The following is a 17,334-nucleotide window of genomic DNA, read 5'->3' on the forward strand; positions in this document are numbered from 1 at the left end:
TAAAACATATGTCGATTAAATGCTGCATACACTTGTATTATAATTATTGTGATTGTAATAGCATTTGTTAAAATAGTTTCAGAACAATTAATGTATCAATTAACTGGATTAATTTTAACCAAATATACTGAAATGTGTAAAGTTCTTCGATAGGATATTCAAATATAGAATGATGTACTGTGAAGGTATTTATATTCGTGGGTACCAATTTTTGTGGATTCAATAAAAAGTGCAGGTTCGTTGATTCTTGAATTCGAGGATTTCTCATTTCAAAAAAATAATAACATTGCTTAATGCTCTTTGGGAATTGGCTGGACCCGAGTCTTCGTCGCCAAGAAAGAGTGTTAATTCACAGTATAATTCATGTGGTGACTGCATGAAAACGTGATCCAAAGTTAGTAATTAGATCGAAATTCGATTAAATTTAATTAAACAAATGATTTCCTTCAAACTGTTTCAAAAGAAATTAATACTATGGTAATCAACACTGATTGAACTGCTATTGATAATTCCAACTTGTATTAATTTCGCCGCTAACAAAAAGTAAATGTCTAGCTACCCAAGCCCTTTGCGAATGGTAACCCAAGCTCAGAATGTACTCAATAAGCGTTTGATGTTACTCATTTGTAATCAATTGCCTTTCAATAGAGGCCATACAATGACAAATGCATATCACTTTCAAAATATAAAAAATACAAAATAAAAAGCGACCAAATACTCCACTCGTGACATTCTAGACGAAATGGCATAAAATGAACACTTTACTGAAACACTGATTCTCATAACAGAAGTTGGTTATACTTTCAAAATTAGATTAGCGCTTATTGACAAGCACGACTGTTCAATCACGAAGATCCGTCCACTAATCATGTGTGTGTGTGTGTGTGTGTGTGTGTGTGTGTGTGTGTGTGTGCGGCTTATTAAGGGGGTGGTGTATGAAAGATAATTTCAATCAAACTTAAATACAGTCAGGCATATAATATTTACAGTTTGAATGAAAATTAAACTTTTACCTTTTTCCAGTTTTGTCTGTCATTAACAAACTTATAGCAGATTAATGTAAATTCCAAAAAATTATGTATAATAATATAAAGATCTATGATTGGTGCAAATTCCGTTGATTGTATTTTTAATAATGTTCTTGTACTTAAAGCATTATATTCGATTAACCTAAGTAAAATTATTAATGTTTTATGTTCAGTATCATGACAAATGTTAACTATAGAAATTTCGTCAAAGGTTTTTGACCATTTTTAGGTACTGCATGTATTCAACTCTTTAAAGTATTAAACTAACTGATCGATTCAGCATCTTGAAAGACTCCTGTTTAAAAATTTAATGACACTACATAATGTTGCACTGTATAGTATCTCCGTTTACGATCGCATTGCAATGTGTGACTTATCGTTCTATTGCTCTGGCTTGATGGTGTGATTGTGTTTATTTTATGTTTTAACTAGTATATAGCATACATTATGTTTTAACAGACATTAAACAACATTGCGACTTTTTGAAGGTAACACTACTTAATACATATAGTCTGTCTTAATGCATGTCTGAATGGTGCACTGTTCAAAATAGTTTTTGGGCTTGTTTTGCATTTTTTAAAGTATAGTTTTGTTGTTCTAATGTTCAGTTTCAGCAACAATACAAATAGGCGTACGAGTTTTCAGTCATGAACATTTACTTTTTATTCATGATTATGGTTAATGATGGCAACAATTTGCAGACAGTGACTGAATTTTGTTTTGTTTTGTTTTGTTTTGTTTTTGTTTTTTGTTTTTTGTTTTTTTGTTATATTTTATTCAGCTTTTTATTTACCGATATGCAACGTTTAACATGACCATTTTTATGGTCATATGGTCAACAGTTGAATTACAATATCACAATCAGACTCTTTATGGGAATAAAAACTGGTAATTTTAGCAGTACAGCTTCCCTTAGATCAATCACAGCTTTGAAACTAAGAAACCTTTGAAATCAAGCCTGTTGACAAATCTACTTAATTTGAAATCAAATGGCCCTAAACATTTTGTGTCATAACTAAAAAATTGTATGGTCGTCATTATGAACACGTGGAACGCCATAGTGTATCCATCCGTACCATGATAACCGATTTGTTCACTGTAACGCGGTACGTCTACCCCTAAAATGATATTTTATGAGAAACTCAGTGAGAGTTTTCAGAAAAGCGGAGAACGCTTACTATATCGATGTACCTTGTTTATTCCCCCATGTTATAGGGGAGTACAATATCCTCATTTACTTTGGTTTCTTTGTAAGGAATATTTTGGTTATTACGTTGTTTTCTTGGTTCTCTAAATCATTCTGTAATCGGATGATCCTATTACGGTTCACATTAATAAGAACGCCGTTGAGATGGTGTTTATTACATAACAGTGTTATGGTAAGAAGGAGGAATAAAACTGTAAATAGGTATTAAATTAGTTTTGTTCTATAAACTTTCATAACTAGTCACTACTAAACATTTAGATTTCCGTGCGTATATTTTCTTACTTTCTGTCTTACTACAAATGCCAACTAAATTGTGCATACACTTGTATTATGATTATTGTGATGATAATAGCATCTGTTAAAATAGTTTTCAAAATAAAATATCCGTTTACTTAATTACCTCTAACCATTTACAGAAAAGTGTCGCTAATTTTTCTAGAACCGTAGAATATCTTAATATAGCTTGATGCATACAGTTAAAATGAGAAGTTAAAAGAAGTCAAATTGATGTAACCAAGTGAAATGAAATACAACAATATATTTTTAATTGTATCAAAAGATATAACAAGATACCATTAGACCATGTAGATCTACATATCTATGTCGATAACATATTATATAGATACATTATCATATTTACTGAATGCAGACAAATAATTGCAACATTATTTTGATCTATGTATGCACACCAATTGTTAATGCATTTTTATCTTGCAATTAGCCTATTTTCTATACAAAAAATTTAATGCATAAAGTAGCTGATTTTCACTTCTAAACTATGTGGTGTAACCATATATGGTAGTACATATTATTCAAAACAAAACTGTTATAAGTCTAACGACATAGTAAAGAACAATGTTTTAATTCTTATTTATTTTTGTTTTTATTAATATCATTTCATTCATTAATTTAAAACGGAAATACATATTGGTAAATTGAAACTGAGTAATGAATAAACCGCTTTCGGTTGTTTAGAAATATAGTTCATCCGGAAATATGGCTTGTACGTTTTCTTCTGTGTATTTTTGCAATTGGTCTCATTCGATCGAATAGTTTTCACAAAGCATGACTGTTCAATTATGAAACTCCCCCTACTTATAATGGTGGTGAATGTGTGTGTGTGGTTTACTAAGGGAAATAATGTATTGTATAAAATTCAAATCAAATTATAGTTAAATATAGTCCGGCACAAAATATATACATTAAATGATTTAATATCTTTGTTCTTAAATTAAGTACACAATTCAAAAAAGTTTAAGAATTTACTAGTTCACTAGTTATTAGTGGTATTTTTCAGACATATGTGTCAACTATATTTAGAAATGGGAAGTTTATGGATTAAGGACTTATTTTTGTTAGTTGTTACTGGTTATTGAAATGTATAACTTATATGTCTTTAAGTTTAAAATAAATCTCCTGAATGGAGGTTATATTCGCTGTTTCAAAGATTAATATGTCTGCCAAACTCAGTACTAGAACCCGCCTTTTTATGAAAATGTGTGCAGTACAAAGAAAACGGGACGCATTATTTTTTTAATGAAGTAAATTATGATCAAAATATAATTCCTACGAATGTCGGCATCCAACTATAAAACAAAAGAAAAATTGTGTGAGTAGAAAAAACAATATTTATAAATGACATTTACTCTCCCCTTTTTTCACACAGTTAAGTCATCCGACAATTTGTTCCTTTGTGTAAGTTTTCTTTATTTGCAATGAAAGCAGAAAATGGACACTGACAGTTGCCTATAATGGAGAATAAAAATGAGTATAATCTAAATGCATATGATAGTAAGTGATATGAACTTAGAATTATGGCGATGAATATATTTTGGTATTTGATTGGTTTATAAATTATTTGTAAAAACTTCACTGAAGATTAAGTATTGATTTCTAGTTATATGTATATAAATTTGTAGCCATTTGATGGATGGAACTACAGAACGCTACATTGCAGTCAATTAATACAAAAAAAGAATTTCATCTGTATCGGAGGTTATTTCAATGTTGACAATTAATCTTTGTTTACAAATACTTGAGACACTATCTTGTTTTGATTTGAAGACAAAATCTTCAGGAATAATGACTTAAATTAATTACAGCTGTTGTCTTTATTTTCTGTTTCCACTTAACACCAGAGTGTCGTTTTGTCATCCCATACCAATCACCTTGTCTCCTCGCATTTTTCACAGTCATATATTAAACTAATTGCTTCACCAAACTTCTTTTGGTCATTGCACTTGCCCCTTAAATGAAATTTCAGCCATAATTTAATCTAAATAAATAAATTCAGTCATATGGCTTTCTTCAATATTGTCATTTAAGCAACTAAAAAAGGTAGGATTTGATTTTTGATGTGACATTTCATTTGTTCTTAGATTCCCATTTCCACAGCTTTGTTCAGTTCATAAACTTTCTCAAAAAATATACGCTCAATTTGTATTCAGATCGCTCTGAGATCGTCGTTCACGTCCACCGGTGACCATGCAGATTGTGCTTGTGTCGTCATTTCCGTTACTTCTACTGGAAACTCACAAAATGTTGGCGCATTTAGTTTGTTATTATTAAAAATGTCAACATCAATACTTCTTGCAAATAAGTGTATACTTCCCAGATAGCACGAACCTTTTTCGAAACATTTCATTTAGAGTTTATTGGTAGTTTGCTAAAACATTTTCAACAGAACATTTTAAAATCGTTTTTAAAACATTTAGATTTTTTCAAAATGTTTTAATAACGTTTTTGAAACATTTTACCGTTTAAGTTTGAAAAAGGCTTTCAGGACAGTCTATTGCAATTTTTTTGAAATGTTTAAATAACATGTCACTGTAATGTTTTTGGATCTATTTCTAAAACATTGTTTGGATATGTTTTTAAAATATTTCTTATATGTAACGAGAAAATATTTTCTGATAATGTTTTCATTACATTCCTTTGAAACAGGTTACAAACATTTTCGTATATGGTTTTAATAAGGTTTTCTGAAACGTTCAATAAATAGTAGTAGAAATGTACGAAAAACATTTTAATGTATTATTTTTTCAAAACGTTTTAAAACGAATTTTGAAAATTTAAACTATTTTAAAAAACATATTTAAAAAACAATTTTCTCATAAATATCATATATAAAATAAAAAATAAATAAGCCATGAAATTGAAATTCGGATCATCTAGCACTATCCGACAATAGAGGCTATATATATTTACGCCATAATTTGAACATTTTAAAGAATGGCTGAACAAGAATATTATATACATGCATTATATATGTATATATAAGACTAGTCTTCTTAATTTGTCATACATGTTTGATTTACAATTAATTCATCCCAGTTTACTGTTCCTTGTCTTTCAATTAACCAACATCGATGATAATAAGATAATAGTGTAAATGGTGTGCCACATGCTGCTATTGAAATAGGTTAGAGCAAATCTTTATCTTACACACTTTTTTGAACACGATTTAAAGAACTGGATCTGTTCAACAGGATGTAAGTACAATTATTTTTTAATTAGATAGTTAAAAAAGTACATTGAATTAATAGTAGTCTGTGTAACGTTGTTTTATAAACATAGCTGGTCAATTAGTCATTTTACAATTTCCCACTCGCTAGACAACATCACGCTGTGAAGACAAACACTCAAGTGATATCTGATTTTGTGTTTATTTTGTTTTTGTAATACCCTAAAATTTGTACTACTTCGGAAAATTTACGTGCTTCTCCGTTTCCGGTTTTGTATAATATTGATTCAATTGCAAGTCAGGAACAAGATGACAAAGTTATCATATTCAAAATGTATATCAAACAATTAGGTGTTGACACCGCATGGAGTATGTTTTTAACTTTTGATTATTTTCTTATGATAGATAACTTTCTCAGTGAATTAATAAATATGTTTATATTGCCGAACTTTGTGTAAATAGGTGAATCTTGAGCGTCACAAAGAACGTCCTAGATATTAACGCGGTCAGTAGTTTTGCCAATGTTTACATTCAAACTTTACATTAATTCCTGACAAAACTTTGTAGTTTTAAGGTATGTGTCAAAGAGAACAACTTTCATCTGAATGAATATAGATGTTTGTTGTCAACAGTTTACAATCACTTTTAAGTGTGTATTTTCCAACAATTTTGCAATGATGCTATAGATGTATGTTTAAACCATTTTTCATTCAATCATTGTCATGATAGTTGTAATATGGGGGTAGGCATTGTCTAAATCGGCGAGCACCGTGAGCTTTACCATACAAGTGATACTCTTAAAAAAATAATGAAGGGCAATACAAAAGGGAGATGTCGACCCGGATGAAAGAGTAATCAAGGGAACCAAAGTTATAGCGGTAATCAAAAGAATGTAATCCAGGGACAAAGACCAGATATGGAAAACAGACATTCACAACAAATAACATAAAGTAACTAAAATCATACATACAAAGTAACAAAAGCAAATGAGCAACTCGGACTCCACTATAAACTGGAATCATGGACCAGGTGCACCGGTAGGGTAAGCGTCCTCTGCTTTTCCTGAAACACCCGCCGAGTTGCTCATAAAAAGTCAAGTCCGGGTTAGACAACCGAGGAAAGGAAAACTATGACCCGTTGAATACATCAGTTTTTATGGTGCTTATGGATAATGTGCTTCGCAAAGGCAATATTTTTGTTTATATCTCAGCAGCAAGCAAAATCAATATTATTTTTTTTAAACTCCACCTTTTTAATTAATGATGAAGTTCTTTTTCAATAAATGGATAAGTTGAGAAACTTTTATCCTTAAATTCCAACCCCATACCCCCTTTTTCCCTCGCTCTCAAAATAATCGATAACTTTATAGTACTTCACAATACTTACAAATTTTATTCCTTAAGGGCACCTCTAGCAACATCCTTTTCAGTTTTGGCCCATCAGATCAATCTGTACAGATACCGGAAATATTACAGTTCAGCACGGATGGTGGGAATATTTTACATATATCATGTGACGTAAATTCAGACGATAGCTGCGAATTCAAAGCAAGAAAATGATTCCCTTTCCTATCTTAGAGATGCTATGCTTCGATTTGGTTAATATAATCGAAGTTATATCTTTTTCCAAGGCGGGTTAGGTTTTTGACAACAGCGACAGTTGAACAGCGAAGATACACGTACGTACATCCACTCTTAAAAAAAAAACATCCTATTGACTTCCTTTATTTAGTAAAAAAAATAGAGAATAAAAATCATATTACTAGATATTATCGTATGATTAAACTACACCACATTTTACAAGTATATATAACAACTTACGTTTTTTTAACAGATATTACAGTTTCTTGAAGGTAAGATTACTCAATGCTAAGACGGTCCTATTTAAGGATCCGCTGCCTGTAATTGCTTTGTTTATTGTTTTTAATTTCTCATGTGCAGTATCAGCAACAGTACAAATGTGCGTGCTAGTTATCAGTCGTCAAACTTTAACTTGTCATATATAATAATGATTAATGATGGATTTCATAACAATTTGAAGACACAGTGATTCCAAGGATATACATTATGAACTCATGGGATTTTTATAAGAACGCAAACTTGTTTTTTTTTTTTTTATCGCGCTAGACTTCTTACAAGTAGGCTTCTTGAACAGGGTTATGTTGCTACAAGATTGAAGTCACCACTACAGGAGTCGTCATCATGAACTCGTGGGTCGTTACGGGGTATCCATATGCACCACGAAAATTGATTTGTTCATAGTTTCCTTTCCTCTTTCGTCTACCCCGGACATGACTTTCTTATGAACAACTCGGCGGGTGTTTCCAGAAAAGCAGAGGACGCTTACCCTACTGGTGTAGCTGGTCCATGCTCCCAATTTTTATTGGCGTCCGAGTTGCACATTTAGTTTTGTAACTTTGTATGTAACATTTTAGTTACTTTTTGTTCTTTGTTGTGTTTTTCTGTTTTCCATGTCTGGTCTTTGTCCCTGGCTTACATTCTTATGATTTCCACTAGAACCTTGGTTCCCTTGAGTACTTTTTCAAGATATTTCATGACAGAAAAATATAAGAAGAAGAAATAGATGGATGGTGTGCTCGTTGAGATTTAAGCACTTTGGCGCTAGATTTTCCATAGATTTTGTTGTTGTAGGTCTTATCCATTTCAAACAATAAGTTCATAAAGACTTCAAAAAAAAAAAAAAATTACGGTGAGCATAATGAAATTATGAAAAAAAAATATTAAAGCTATGAAGCGTATATGCCTAATGACCAATGACTTACAAAATAAAAAAAAATATCATCAAACACCAAGAAGAACCAAGCAGTATAGACTAGTCGTAAAATGGTAAAACGCCAAAATTCACAGATCGGACAACCAGACGTAACATTTTATGAGCAGCTCGGCATATGTTTGTAGCAAAGCAGAGGATGGACACTTACTCTACAAAATTGCACCTGGTAGGGCTGAAAACGTTTCGTGTAGCGTTTTTTTTTTTTTTTTTTTTTTTTTTTTTTTTTTTGACGTAAAACGAATTCGCCATATTTCTTGAAGAATGTTATCCAGGAAGAAATATAAATATGTTCACTACTTAACGACCAAATGATCTAATCATGCCCTGCGTGTGCACATCGACACTGTATTACCACGTTCTACCAACTGACCACATGATCGAATCCTGCCCCGCAACATGACACTGCCATCCAACTCTTACTAAATGGTCTCAAATGGTCTCAAGATCAAACCCTGCATCACCACACTGTAATCCGACGTTCAACTAAATGATCTTATGGTTTAAGAATGCACCACAACTCTGTACTTCGATCTAACTGATCTCATCATCGAACCCTGCAGCACGCCATTGCAATCAGACCCTATACAGTCTGATTTAATTTTCAAACTCGGCACTATGGAACACCCTACTAGCGTTGCTGATACGGCTCGGTGTCACACTATGTTTATTGGTACACTATAACATGGTGAATCTTTTTTCAGAATTGTCAGGAAAAAGAATGGGGGAGAACAATGTCAGGTGCTTGATTATTACTATGGCTTGTGTCATGCTAATAGAAACAACACAAGCTTTGAGTAAGTATAGTAGTTTTCACTTCCCAACTTCTTTCGTGTACGCTTTTGAAAAGGAAAATATATTGATGGATAATTTGCATTGAAAAACCAAGCAATGTGTGTCTACATTTGTATTGTCACCGTATATATTGACAATGAAGACTGATTAATCTATTTTTGTTCATAAGAGTATGCCAGGATGTTTTCTCTGATAACTCGTAAAGGAGTATCAATAATAAATATGTTTGCATTTTCAATGAGCAAATAATGTTTGAAAAGATGCAAAAATGTCTTTAAATTATGCAAAAAGATTATTTAGTATAAACTAATATATATAGTAAAATTACAAACATTAATTTCATAAACCCTTTTTCAAAGGGGAGACAATTTGCTGGAAAATGTTCTATTGACCCCCCATTTTTTAATGATGTCAGATTAGCATTCATTATACAAATTGCATAGAAATAATATCAACCAGTATTTTAATGGTGAGCGAAATTGTGATAATTCCCTATAAAATCTATATAAACAGTTGTAAAAAGTCGCCTATATTTAGGCTCAATTATATCGAAAATAAGTGAGGTGGCCTATATTTTTTTCCTCGGAATTTTACAGCATCTATGTTCTAGGTCATCATTGAGAAAACTAAGGACAAATCTATCTACAAAATGTATGAGGTATGATCTACCTTAATGGAGAGGACATCTTTGGCAAAACATAACGGGAACGTCAAAACGTCAAAAGGATGAAGAAAATGTAGCACAACTCAAATAAACTAAAACGTACACAAACACACATGCACAAATCACAAAGCCCATTAAAGACTGGATGAGCTGAAATGCTCTAGATATTGAATCTTTTTCCTATTATTAAAAAACTCAAGTACAATGCTTGTTCAAACTACATGTACCTAGAAGTGATTCTCGTTAAAATATTTCTTTTGAAAATACCGATAAATTTTAAACGGTGATAAGAATTGACTTTCTAGTATTTTTTATTCAGGTTGCGGCTGTTTTGGTGAATTAATTGGTTCCAAATGTTACATTGGACCCGAAAAAAACACATGGGCGAACCTTAAGGTCCGTGTCGTTTAAAAAACATTTTTATTGTAACATTTCAGTTTTTCCAAATAACCTAGCTGAAATCTTTTTCTTTTACTTTGAACATTTTTGCATTGTTTTTAGGAGGCAGTTATTTTTTAAGGGATATAACTGTTACAAAAAATTGGTCAATCACATGTAGCCATCTGAATAACTTGAATTGATTTCATTCCGTTAAAGGCTTGATTGGCTTTGATGAAATTTAATATGACACAAACATGCACCACTGATTTAATAAGTAATGTCCCTTTAGCCTAGGTCTTCCTCCTTAGAAATGTATACACCTAAAGACAAGGCTGGATACGTTTAGAAACTATTATGTATACAAATATGAATGTAAAGTATATTTAGGTTTATTTAGTACCAATACATTAACATTCAGACACAGCAAGTGTACAAATGATTCCAAGAGCCGAAAGCCCCCACCGAAAAATCCATGCTTTTTCGATGTACACAAGGCATATTCTTACGTGCATATAGTTATATATGCATGCATATATACTTTTTTAGAGAAAACCATACAACCAACTCCCTTATTGATCAATTATTTTTTCAGGTTGTTACTAAAGTTCCATACCTTTATTACAGATGGAATGATTTGGCTTTCTTTTAAATACCATATTTGCAAATATTTTATTAATACTCAGATTGAAACAAAAGCAGTTTAATGACCAAGTTATCTGCATTTTTATCCTGATTTCCGTGACAACACTAGTTCTGTATTCTTTTACCCTTTTGATAAAGGGCAAGTATATGTTTCTGCAATGAAATATTAATCAACCAGTTTTGGTAGAATATTAATAGGATAATAAATTGGAAAGAGTTAGTAACCAAAATATTATCACGAGTGTCAAATAACGTCTAGATTTAAAGAGTTGTGGAATTTGTTCCGCGCACGAGTTAATCCTCAAGCGTTCTTGAGTGATATTATTTTGGTTATTCACGATAATCATTTGATTATCCTTTTTATCATATAGATTTTCGTCATTATTCATCGATATATTCCATAAGTATTTTAAAATCTGCAATTGGCGGATTGATATCAAAGTTGTGACGTTTTGGCGGGAGAAAGTGCGCGAGTGAAATTATCGAATTTATTTCACAGTATGAAAGAATAATCAAGGGAACCAAGGTTATAGCGGTAATCAAAAGAATGTAATCTAGGGACAAAGACTCGACATGGAAAACAGACACAACAAAGAACATAAAGTAACTAAAATCATACATACAAAGTAACAAAAGCAAATGGACAACTTGGACCCCACTAAAAACTGGGAGCATGGACCAGGTGTACCGGTAGGGTAAGCGTCTTCTGCTTTTCTAGAAACACCCGCCGAGTTGCTCATAAAGAGTCAAGTCCGGGGTAGACAGATGAGGAAAGGAAAACTATGACCCGTTGAATAAATCAGTTTTCATGGTGCAGATGGATACACCGTAACGATTCACGAGTTCATGATGACGACCATAGAACTTCTGTAGTGATGACTTCAATCTTGTAGCAATATAACCCTGTTCCAGAAGCCTATTTGTTAGGGTTCTAGTGCCATACAAAAAGTCTGCGTAGTTTCGGCAAGCTCTGGCATAACGTATGAGTTGTGATATGAACACTCCATACGCAGGTGCTGAAGCAATGTTGCCACAGATGGAAGGAAAGTTGACAATTCAGAATGACAAGTCATCACGTTTGTCGTAAAGTTTGGTCAATAGTTTTTCTTTATCATCGATTTTTAAGTGTAGGTCAAGATAAGAGGTTGGCTTCACAGTGTCTGTAGTATCCTTTATCTCAAGTTCTTTTGGGTAGATGCGATGTATCAAATCCCCGAAATTAGAATTGTTTAAAGATAATACGTCATCTATATAGCGGAAACTGAGATTGAAGGATCTAGCCAAACGATATTCTTTCTTTCTGATCAGATCAGCTATAATTTATCGAAATTTATTACACTGGGAACATTCGATAAAACACTGCCATCAATATAATAATTATTTCTAATTAACTTTGGCATTGATGCTCTTCCGACTATTGTAAAGACATTTGAAAAAAAAACAACAACAAAAAAAAAACAAAAAAAAAAACGACACAATGTATGACATAAACCCTAGGGAACCAATAAACAAGTCTCCGAAGATTAACTGAAAATGCTTCATATTTAAAAGTATAGTTACATCTGAGTAATAATATCAATTAGGATAATCAAGCCATTTGATGCTATGTTTTACAGTGAATGCTTAATTGGATTTCAACTATTATTTAACTATTAAGGCAAATACCTTGAATAATAGATGCAGAGTTGGGATTATGACGAACTACATCTATTGTCAATATACATTGTAGAAAATTTGCCAAGACCTCTCCGGTGGATTTCGTTTTGCGGAGGTAGTAAACCAAGCTGAATTAAAAAATGTACAGCCTGGAATCGGAGGTACTACTTTATTCATTAAAAATCTAAATTTAGTGTCAGATCGTTAAAAGAAGAAATGTTTTAAACTTTGCTGCAGGCCACGTTAAACAACTCACTTAAAATGCTACTCAGAATTAACCAAAACAAAAATAACATCATCTCAAATTACGGGAAGCAAAATGTCTCCTTTATTCGTTTTTTTGTTTTTTGTTTTTTGTTTTGTTTTTTGTTTTTTTTGTTTTGTTTTGTTTTTATTTTGTTTTTTTTTTGCCATCTCTCAATGTTGACACTACCACTACCATGAGTGTAACAATTGACACACGTTTATTTCATGTTGTTCATTACCAAATATTTGTATTGGTATAAATGTCCCATTTCCGAATAATTATTAAATTCAAATTCAAATATAACGTGCTTCGTAAGTGTTTTGTTGAAGTTTATCTTGTTTTCAATTAAATGAGATGTTTCTCCTATAAACAAGTGCACTAGATATCGAAATTTGCAATAAATATGATTGGTATATTGGTATTTTTTATACACAATGCATACTGCATTGATATTTTATATATTTAATTTGCAATTCGTTTTTACCTTTCAGATCAAGAATTTTGGATTGGGGCAGAACAAATCAATGGAAAGTATGTTTGGACAAGAACTATGGCCCCTGTTGACGATTCTCTTTGGGCCAGTGGGGAGCCTAAAGAAGGAAACTGTGTTATGATATCTGGTCAGAAAGGATTAGCTGCAAACGACTGCGGCAAGCAACTGTGGGGTTTGTGCGAAAAGGTAAGAAGAGTATGTCTTGATAGACAAGCACATTCAGTGATTGGTTATTTATGTTACTATACTTTTTTTTTAAATCGTGCACTAAATTCAACGCTCAAGACCACTTGGCCAACTAGGCTATAAAAATATAACTTTCGTTAACCGAGTGATACTTCCTCGTAAGTAAATGTAGAGCGCGAACATTAGCACGATATAACTGGATTGGTATCGGGTAAGACAGTAGAGAATGTGCAACGGTATACAAGTACAGCTACACTAAGTATATAATACTTATAAGAAGTGTGATGGGGTGTGGCAACTATACCATCCTATTTGCTGGTGCATTAATACGTAGATAAATAGCATGCACGGCGAAGAAGAAATCCATAATTCATTGTATTCTTTTTTTAATCGGATTTGACCTACAAGAGTAAGGCGGGTGTCTTTTAATAATCAGAAACTGCTCACTTTTCCAGAGCACTTGAGTTCACACCTATATTTTAATAGGATTCTTGTTGGTAGTTTATCTGTCTCTTTCTCTAGGTATGTCTTTGTGTTTCATGTGCAATTTGTACATTTATATTGTGCCTTTGGTGTACCCGTTCAGGATTACTTCTTATGAATTTTCAGAAGGGTCGATGTATTTCATATAGTCCACACTTGATACGTAAAATATTCAGCTAATTTTATACATAAACATAAAGTAACAGCAGAATATATGATATCACATTTTTAACGATTCATTTTTACATTCTTTTTGTTATTATTGCAGGATGCTACATAGAGTCAGATGATGAATTTGCTAACAGAAGTCAAAAATCGACAACGCTAACGAATGCAAATAAAATGAATCGAGATCATTTTTAGTTTATTTGAATACGACAAGTTTTCAACTGAGTTCTCAACTCAATCTTCAATTACGATGTGCATTAAGCATGTAACAAATGGAAAATTAACGCATGAGATTAATGTCTTTTCATGTATCATGGCAATTATTCAGTTAACTAAGGCAATCAATGGTCATCAAAGTCTTATAAGATTAAAAGAAAACTATGAAAAGCTATATATTTTTTTTAAAACGTATATCTATAATCTGACATTCAATCATCTCAGCTTCATAAATACTTATCCCAATAATACATCTGCTTATGAGAAAAAGCCAAAGTGATCTAGATATAGCTGCAGCTCATATTCAAAGTCAAAATTTCAAACCACTTAATCAATTTATGTTTCATAATAAATGGTACACAAACGTATAGTGTAATTAATCTGTAAAATATCTAATATCGAACCGAAAAGTAATTAAAGGAACAAAGATTCTAGCGGAAAGCAAAAGAATATAATCCAGGGACAAAGACCAGACATGAAAAACATACATACACAAGAAATAACATAAAATAATCAAAATAATAATACGTACAAAGCAAATGAGCAACTCGGACTCCACTAAAAACTGAAGAGCATGGACCAGCTGCACCGGTAGGGTAAGCGTCCTCTGCTTCTCTGGAAACACCCGCCGAGCTACTCATAAAAAGTAAAGTCCAGGGTAGACGAAGGAAGAAAGGAAATTTATGACACGTTGAACAAATTGATTCTCATGGTGCAGATGGAGACACCGTTATATATGACGTATTATCGTGAAACTAGGATTAATACGTCATATATATAGCGGAAACTGAGATCCGGCTTAACGATATTCCTTCCTTTGGATAAGATCAGCTATAAAATCAGCAAAATAAGAGTGAACGAATAGGTCAGCGAGTAGAGGAGCATAACTTGTTCCCATTGGAATGCCGACTGTATGTTGAAAAACGCGTCAACACCTTGAGCAAACATGTCGTTAATAAAAAAAATCCAGCATTTTGAAAGCATGTTCGGTATATTTGGAGGATGATTTGGAATCGTTATTTTATTATTTTTTGGAGTAACAATAATGTATAATGTTTTTGAGTCGGAATTTTAACTTGGTATGGGAAATAGAAGTATAAACAGTTGAAAAATCACAAGTTTTAATGCTTCTGTATTATCATAATCAAATCGAGGGTTTGCAAAATGTACCATGCATATGTAGAGGTTACCATCAACTTGTAAACAAGTCAGCATCACAAACAACCTCAATAAAGTCTTACTAACTAAACTAAAACAAATGTAAAACAAAGTGCTCAAAAACAGAAGAGGATCACAAGAATGATTAATGTTTTTTTTCTGCAGCAAATGTATTTTTACACATGTAAAAAGGGTCTTTACAGCTACTTATACATGACATTAGTGTTTTGACTTGAACTGAATTACTAGTCTGATGGTTGTGTAATCGGCTAGAGTTTGGGGCTAAGGTCGATTCCCACAGATTCAAACCTGATATTTTTAGGGAAATGCAGAGTGGCTAATCTGACGCCTCATTGGGAAAATCATTATTGTGCAAGACATTTTTCGGACTCCACTAACTTGAAATGTTACTATGTTGCCGGCAGAGAGCATGCTTAGCCTTCAAGAGAACTGGGTGTCAATCCCAGGTTTTGCTTGAGTTCATTTAGTTTCTTGTGTGGTGTCTCGCTTTTATTATTTTCAGGGTTTTTTTATATACATTGTATGTTGTGCATAAGTTGCAATTTTGTACAAGTTGCAACATGTACAAAACAAACGTACATGTTGCAACATGTATGACACTAAAATAAAAGTTGCAACCTATACAATTCCACAGTTCATGTTGCAACTTGTACAACCTTTACCATGAAATTGGTTGCAACTTTTACAACCTTTATCATAAAATTGGTCGCAACTTGTAGAAAATTAATCATGAAATTGGTTGCAACTTGTACAACCTTTATCATAAAATTGGTCGCAACTTGTAAAAAATTAATCATGAAATTGGTTGCAACTTGTACAACCTTTATCATGAAATTGGTTGAAAATTTTTCTAGATCTTATACGAATTATAATAAATTGGTGAAAAATCATAAAGATTCACAAAATTTAAATTATTATAATGTTTATTCTACTTATTACTATAAGGGTTTATGACACTTGGAATTAAATAGTTCTTTATACTTATGCCATTTACACCTCCGCGTCTTACAACTGCCCCTCTTGAAATGACAACAGAAAATCCCTACCCGCCACTCACTGACATTTTACTCAAAACTTCTCTCGAACTACACTTACCATTAATGTTTTTTGTTTTTTGTTTTTTTTTCTGATCAGTCGGACCTTTGTCAACTGATGGAATTAGGATGCTTACGTTACCGGTATCATCAGCACTTAACACACTCAATTTTTACTTTTTAAATTGGGTGAGCAAATTATCTTGCGCTTGTTGTCTTGATAAGGAACGTTTCCTCTCCCGCGCAAAGTTTAGGTTACTGATACTTGATGTGACGTAAAAAGAAAACACTGCCCGAGAAAGATCGTCTTCAACCTAAGATTTTTGTCTGAATAACAATCATAGTTTTTCAAAAGTATTTTCATTTGAAACATCCCTTTCGTTGTGACCAGTGTATGTTTTTGAAGCAAGCATACCTGTACCTATGTCGAATTCAGTTTGAGGTAGACCTGGTGTAAGGGACATAACTCATAACTCCTGAAAATCAGTGATATGTTTGTATCATATTGAACTTCACCTAAGCCTTTCAAGCTTTCACTTGAAACAGAATGAAATCAATCCAAGTTACTTTGATGCTTACATGAGATTGATATAAAGAGCCTGAATACAAACGTTTCAATGATTCTAAAGATTTGTGTCCCTTACCTAAGGTCTACCTCCTTAAATTCAGATTTGGTATGAGTCGGTTTCGGCTTGATTGTTG

At 32.4% G+C, this 17,334-nt stretch overlaps 1 protein-coding gene and 1 long non-coding RNA gene across 3 annotated transcripts; one reads left to right on the forward strand and one right to left on the reverse strand.

The window, feature by feature from the left end:
- Nucleotides 1–2,758: 2,758 nt before the first annotated feature.
- LOC148598509 (uncharacterized) lies at nt 2,759–7,410 on the reverse strand. 2 transcript variants are annotated; one of them, XR_015918468.1, is made up of 3 exons: nt 7,085–7,410; nt 4,336–4,481; nt 2,759–3,981 (listed from the first exon to the last, which is right to left on the reverse strand). It is a non-coding gene; the product is annotated as an uncharacterized LOC148598509 (long non-coding RNA). The 2 variants fall into 2 exon arrangements; XR_015918467.1 differs by having other exon boundaries at nt 2,759–4,481.
- Nucleotides 7,370–14,391, forward strand: LOC148598510 (uncharacterized). Its single transcript, XM_088561107.1, has 6 exons — nt 7,370–7,550; nt 9,193–9,285; nt 10,267–10,343; nt 12,700–12,787; nt 13,365–13,552; nt 14,304–14,391. Exons 2-6 carry the CDS (start codon nt 9,210–9,212, stop codon nt 14,313–14,315), a joined length of 441 nt encoding a protein of 146 aa, XP_088417233.1. The 5' UTR covers nt 7,370–7,550; nt 9,193–9,209; the 3' UTR covers nt 14,316–14,391.
- Nucleotides 14,392–17,334: the final 2,943 nt, after the last annotated feature.

The sequence above is a fragment of the Perna viridis genome, chromosome 14, assembly GCF_037379345.1.
Source record: "Perna viridis isolate PV_CMFRI_1.1 ecotype Kerala chromosome 14, ASM3737934v1, whole genome shotgun sequence".
NCBI lineage: Eukaryota > Metazoa > Mollusca > Bivalvia > Mytilida > Mytilidae > Perna > Perna viridis.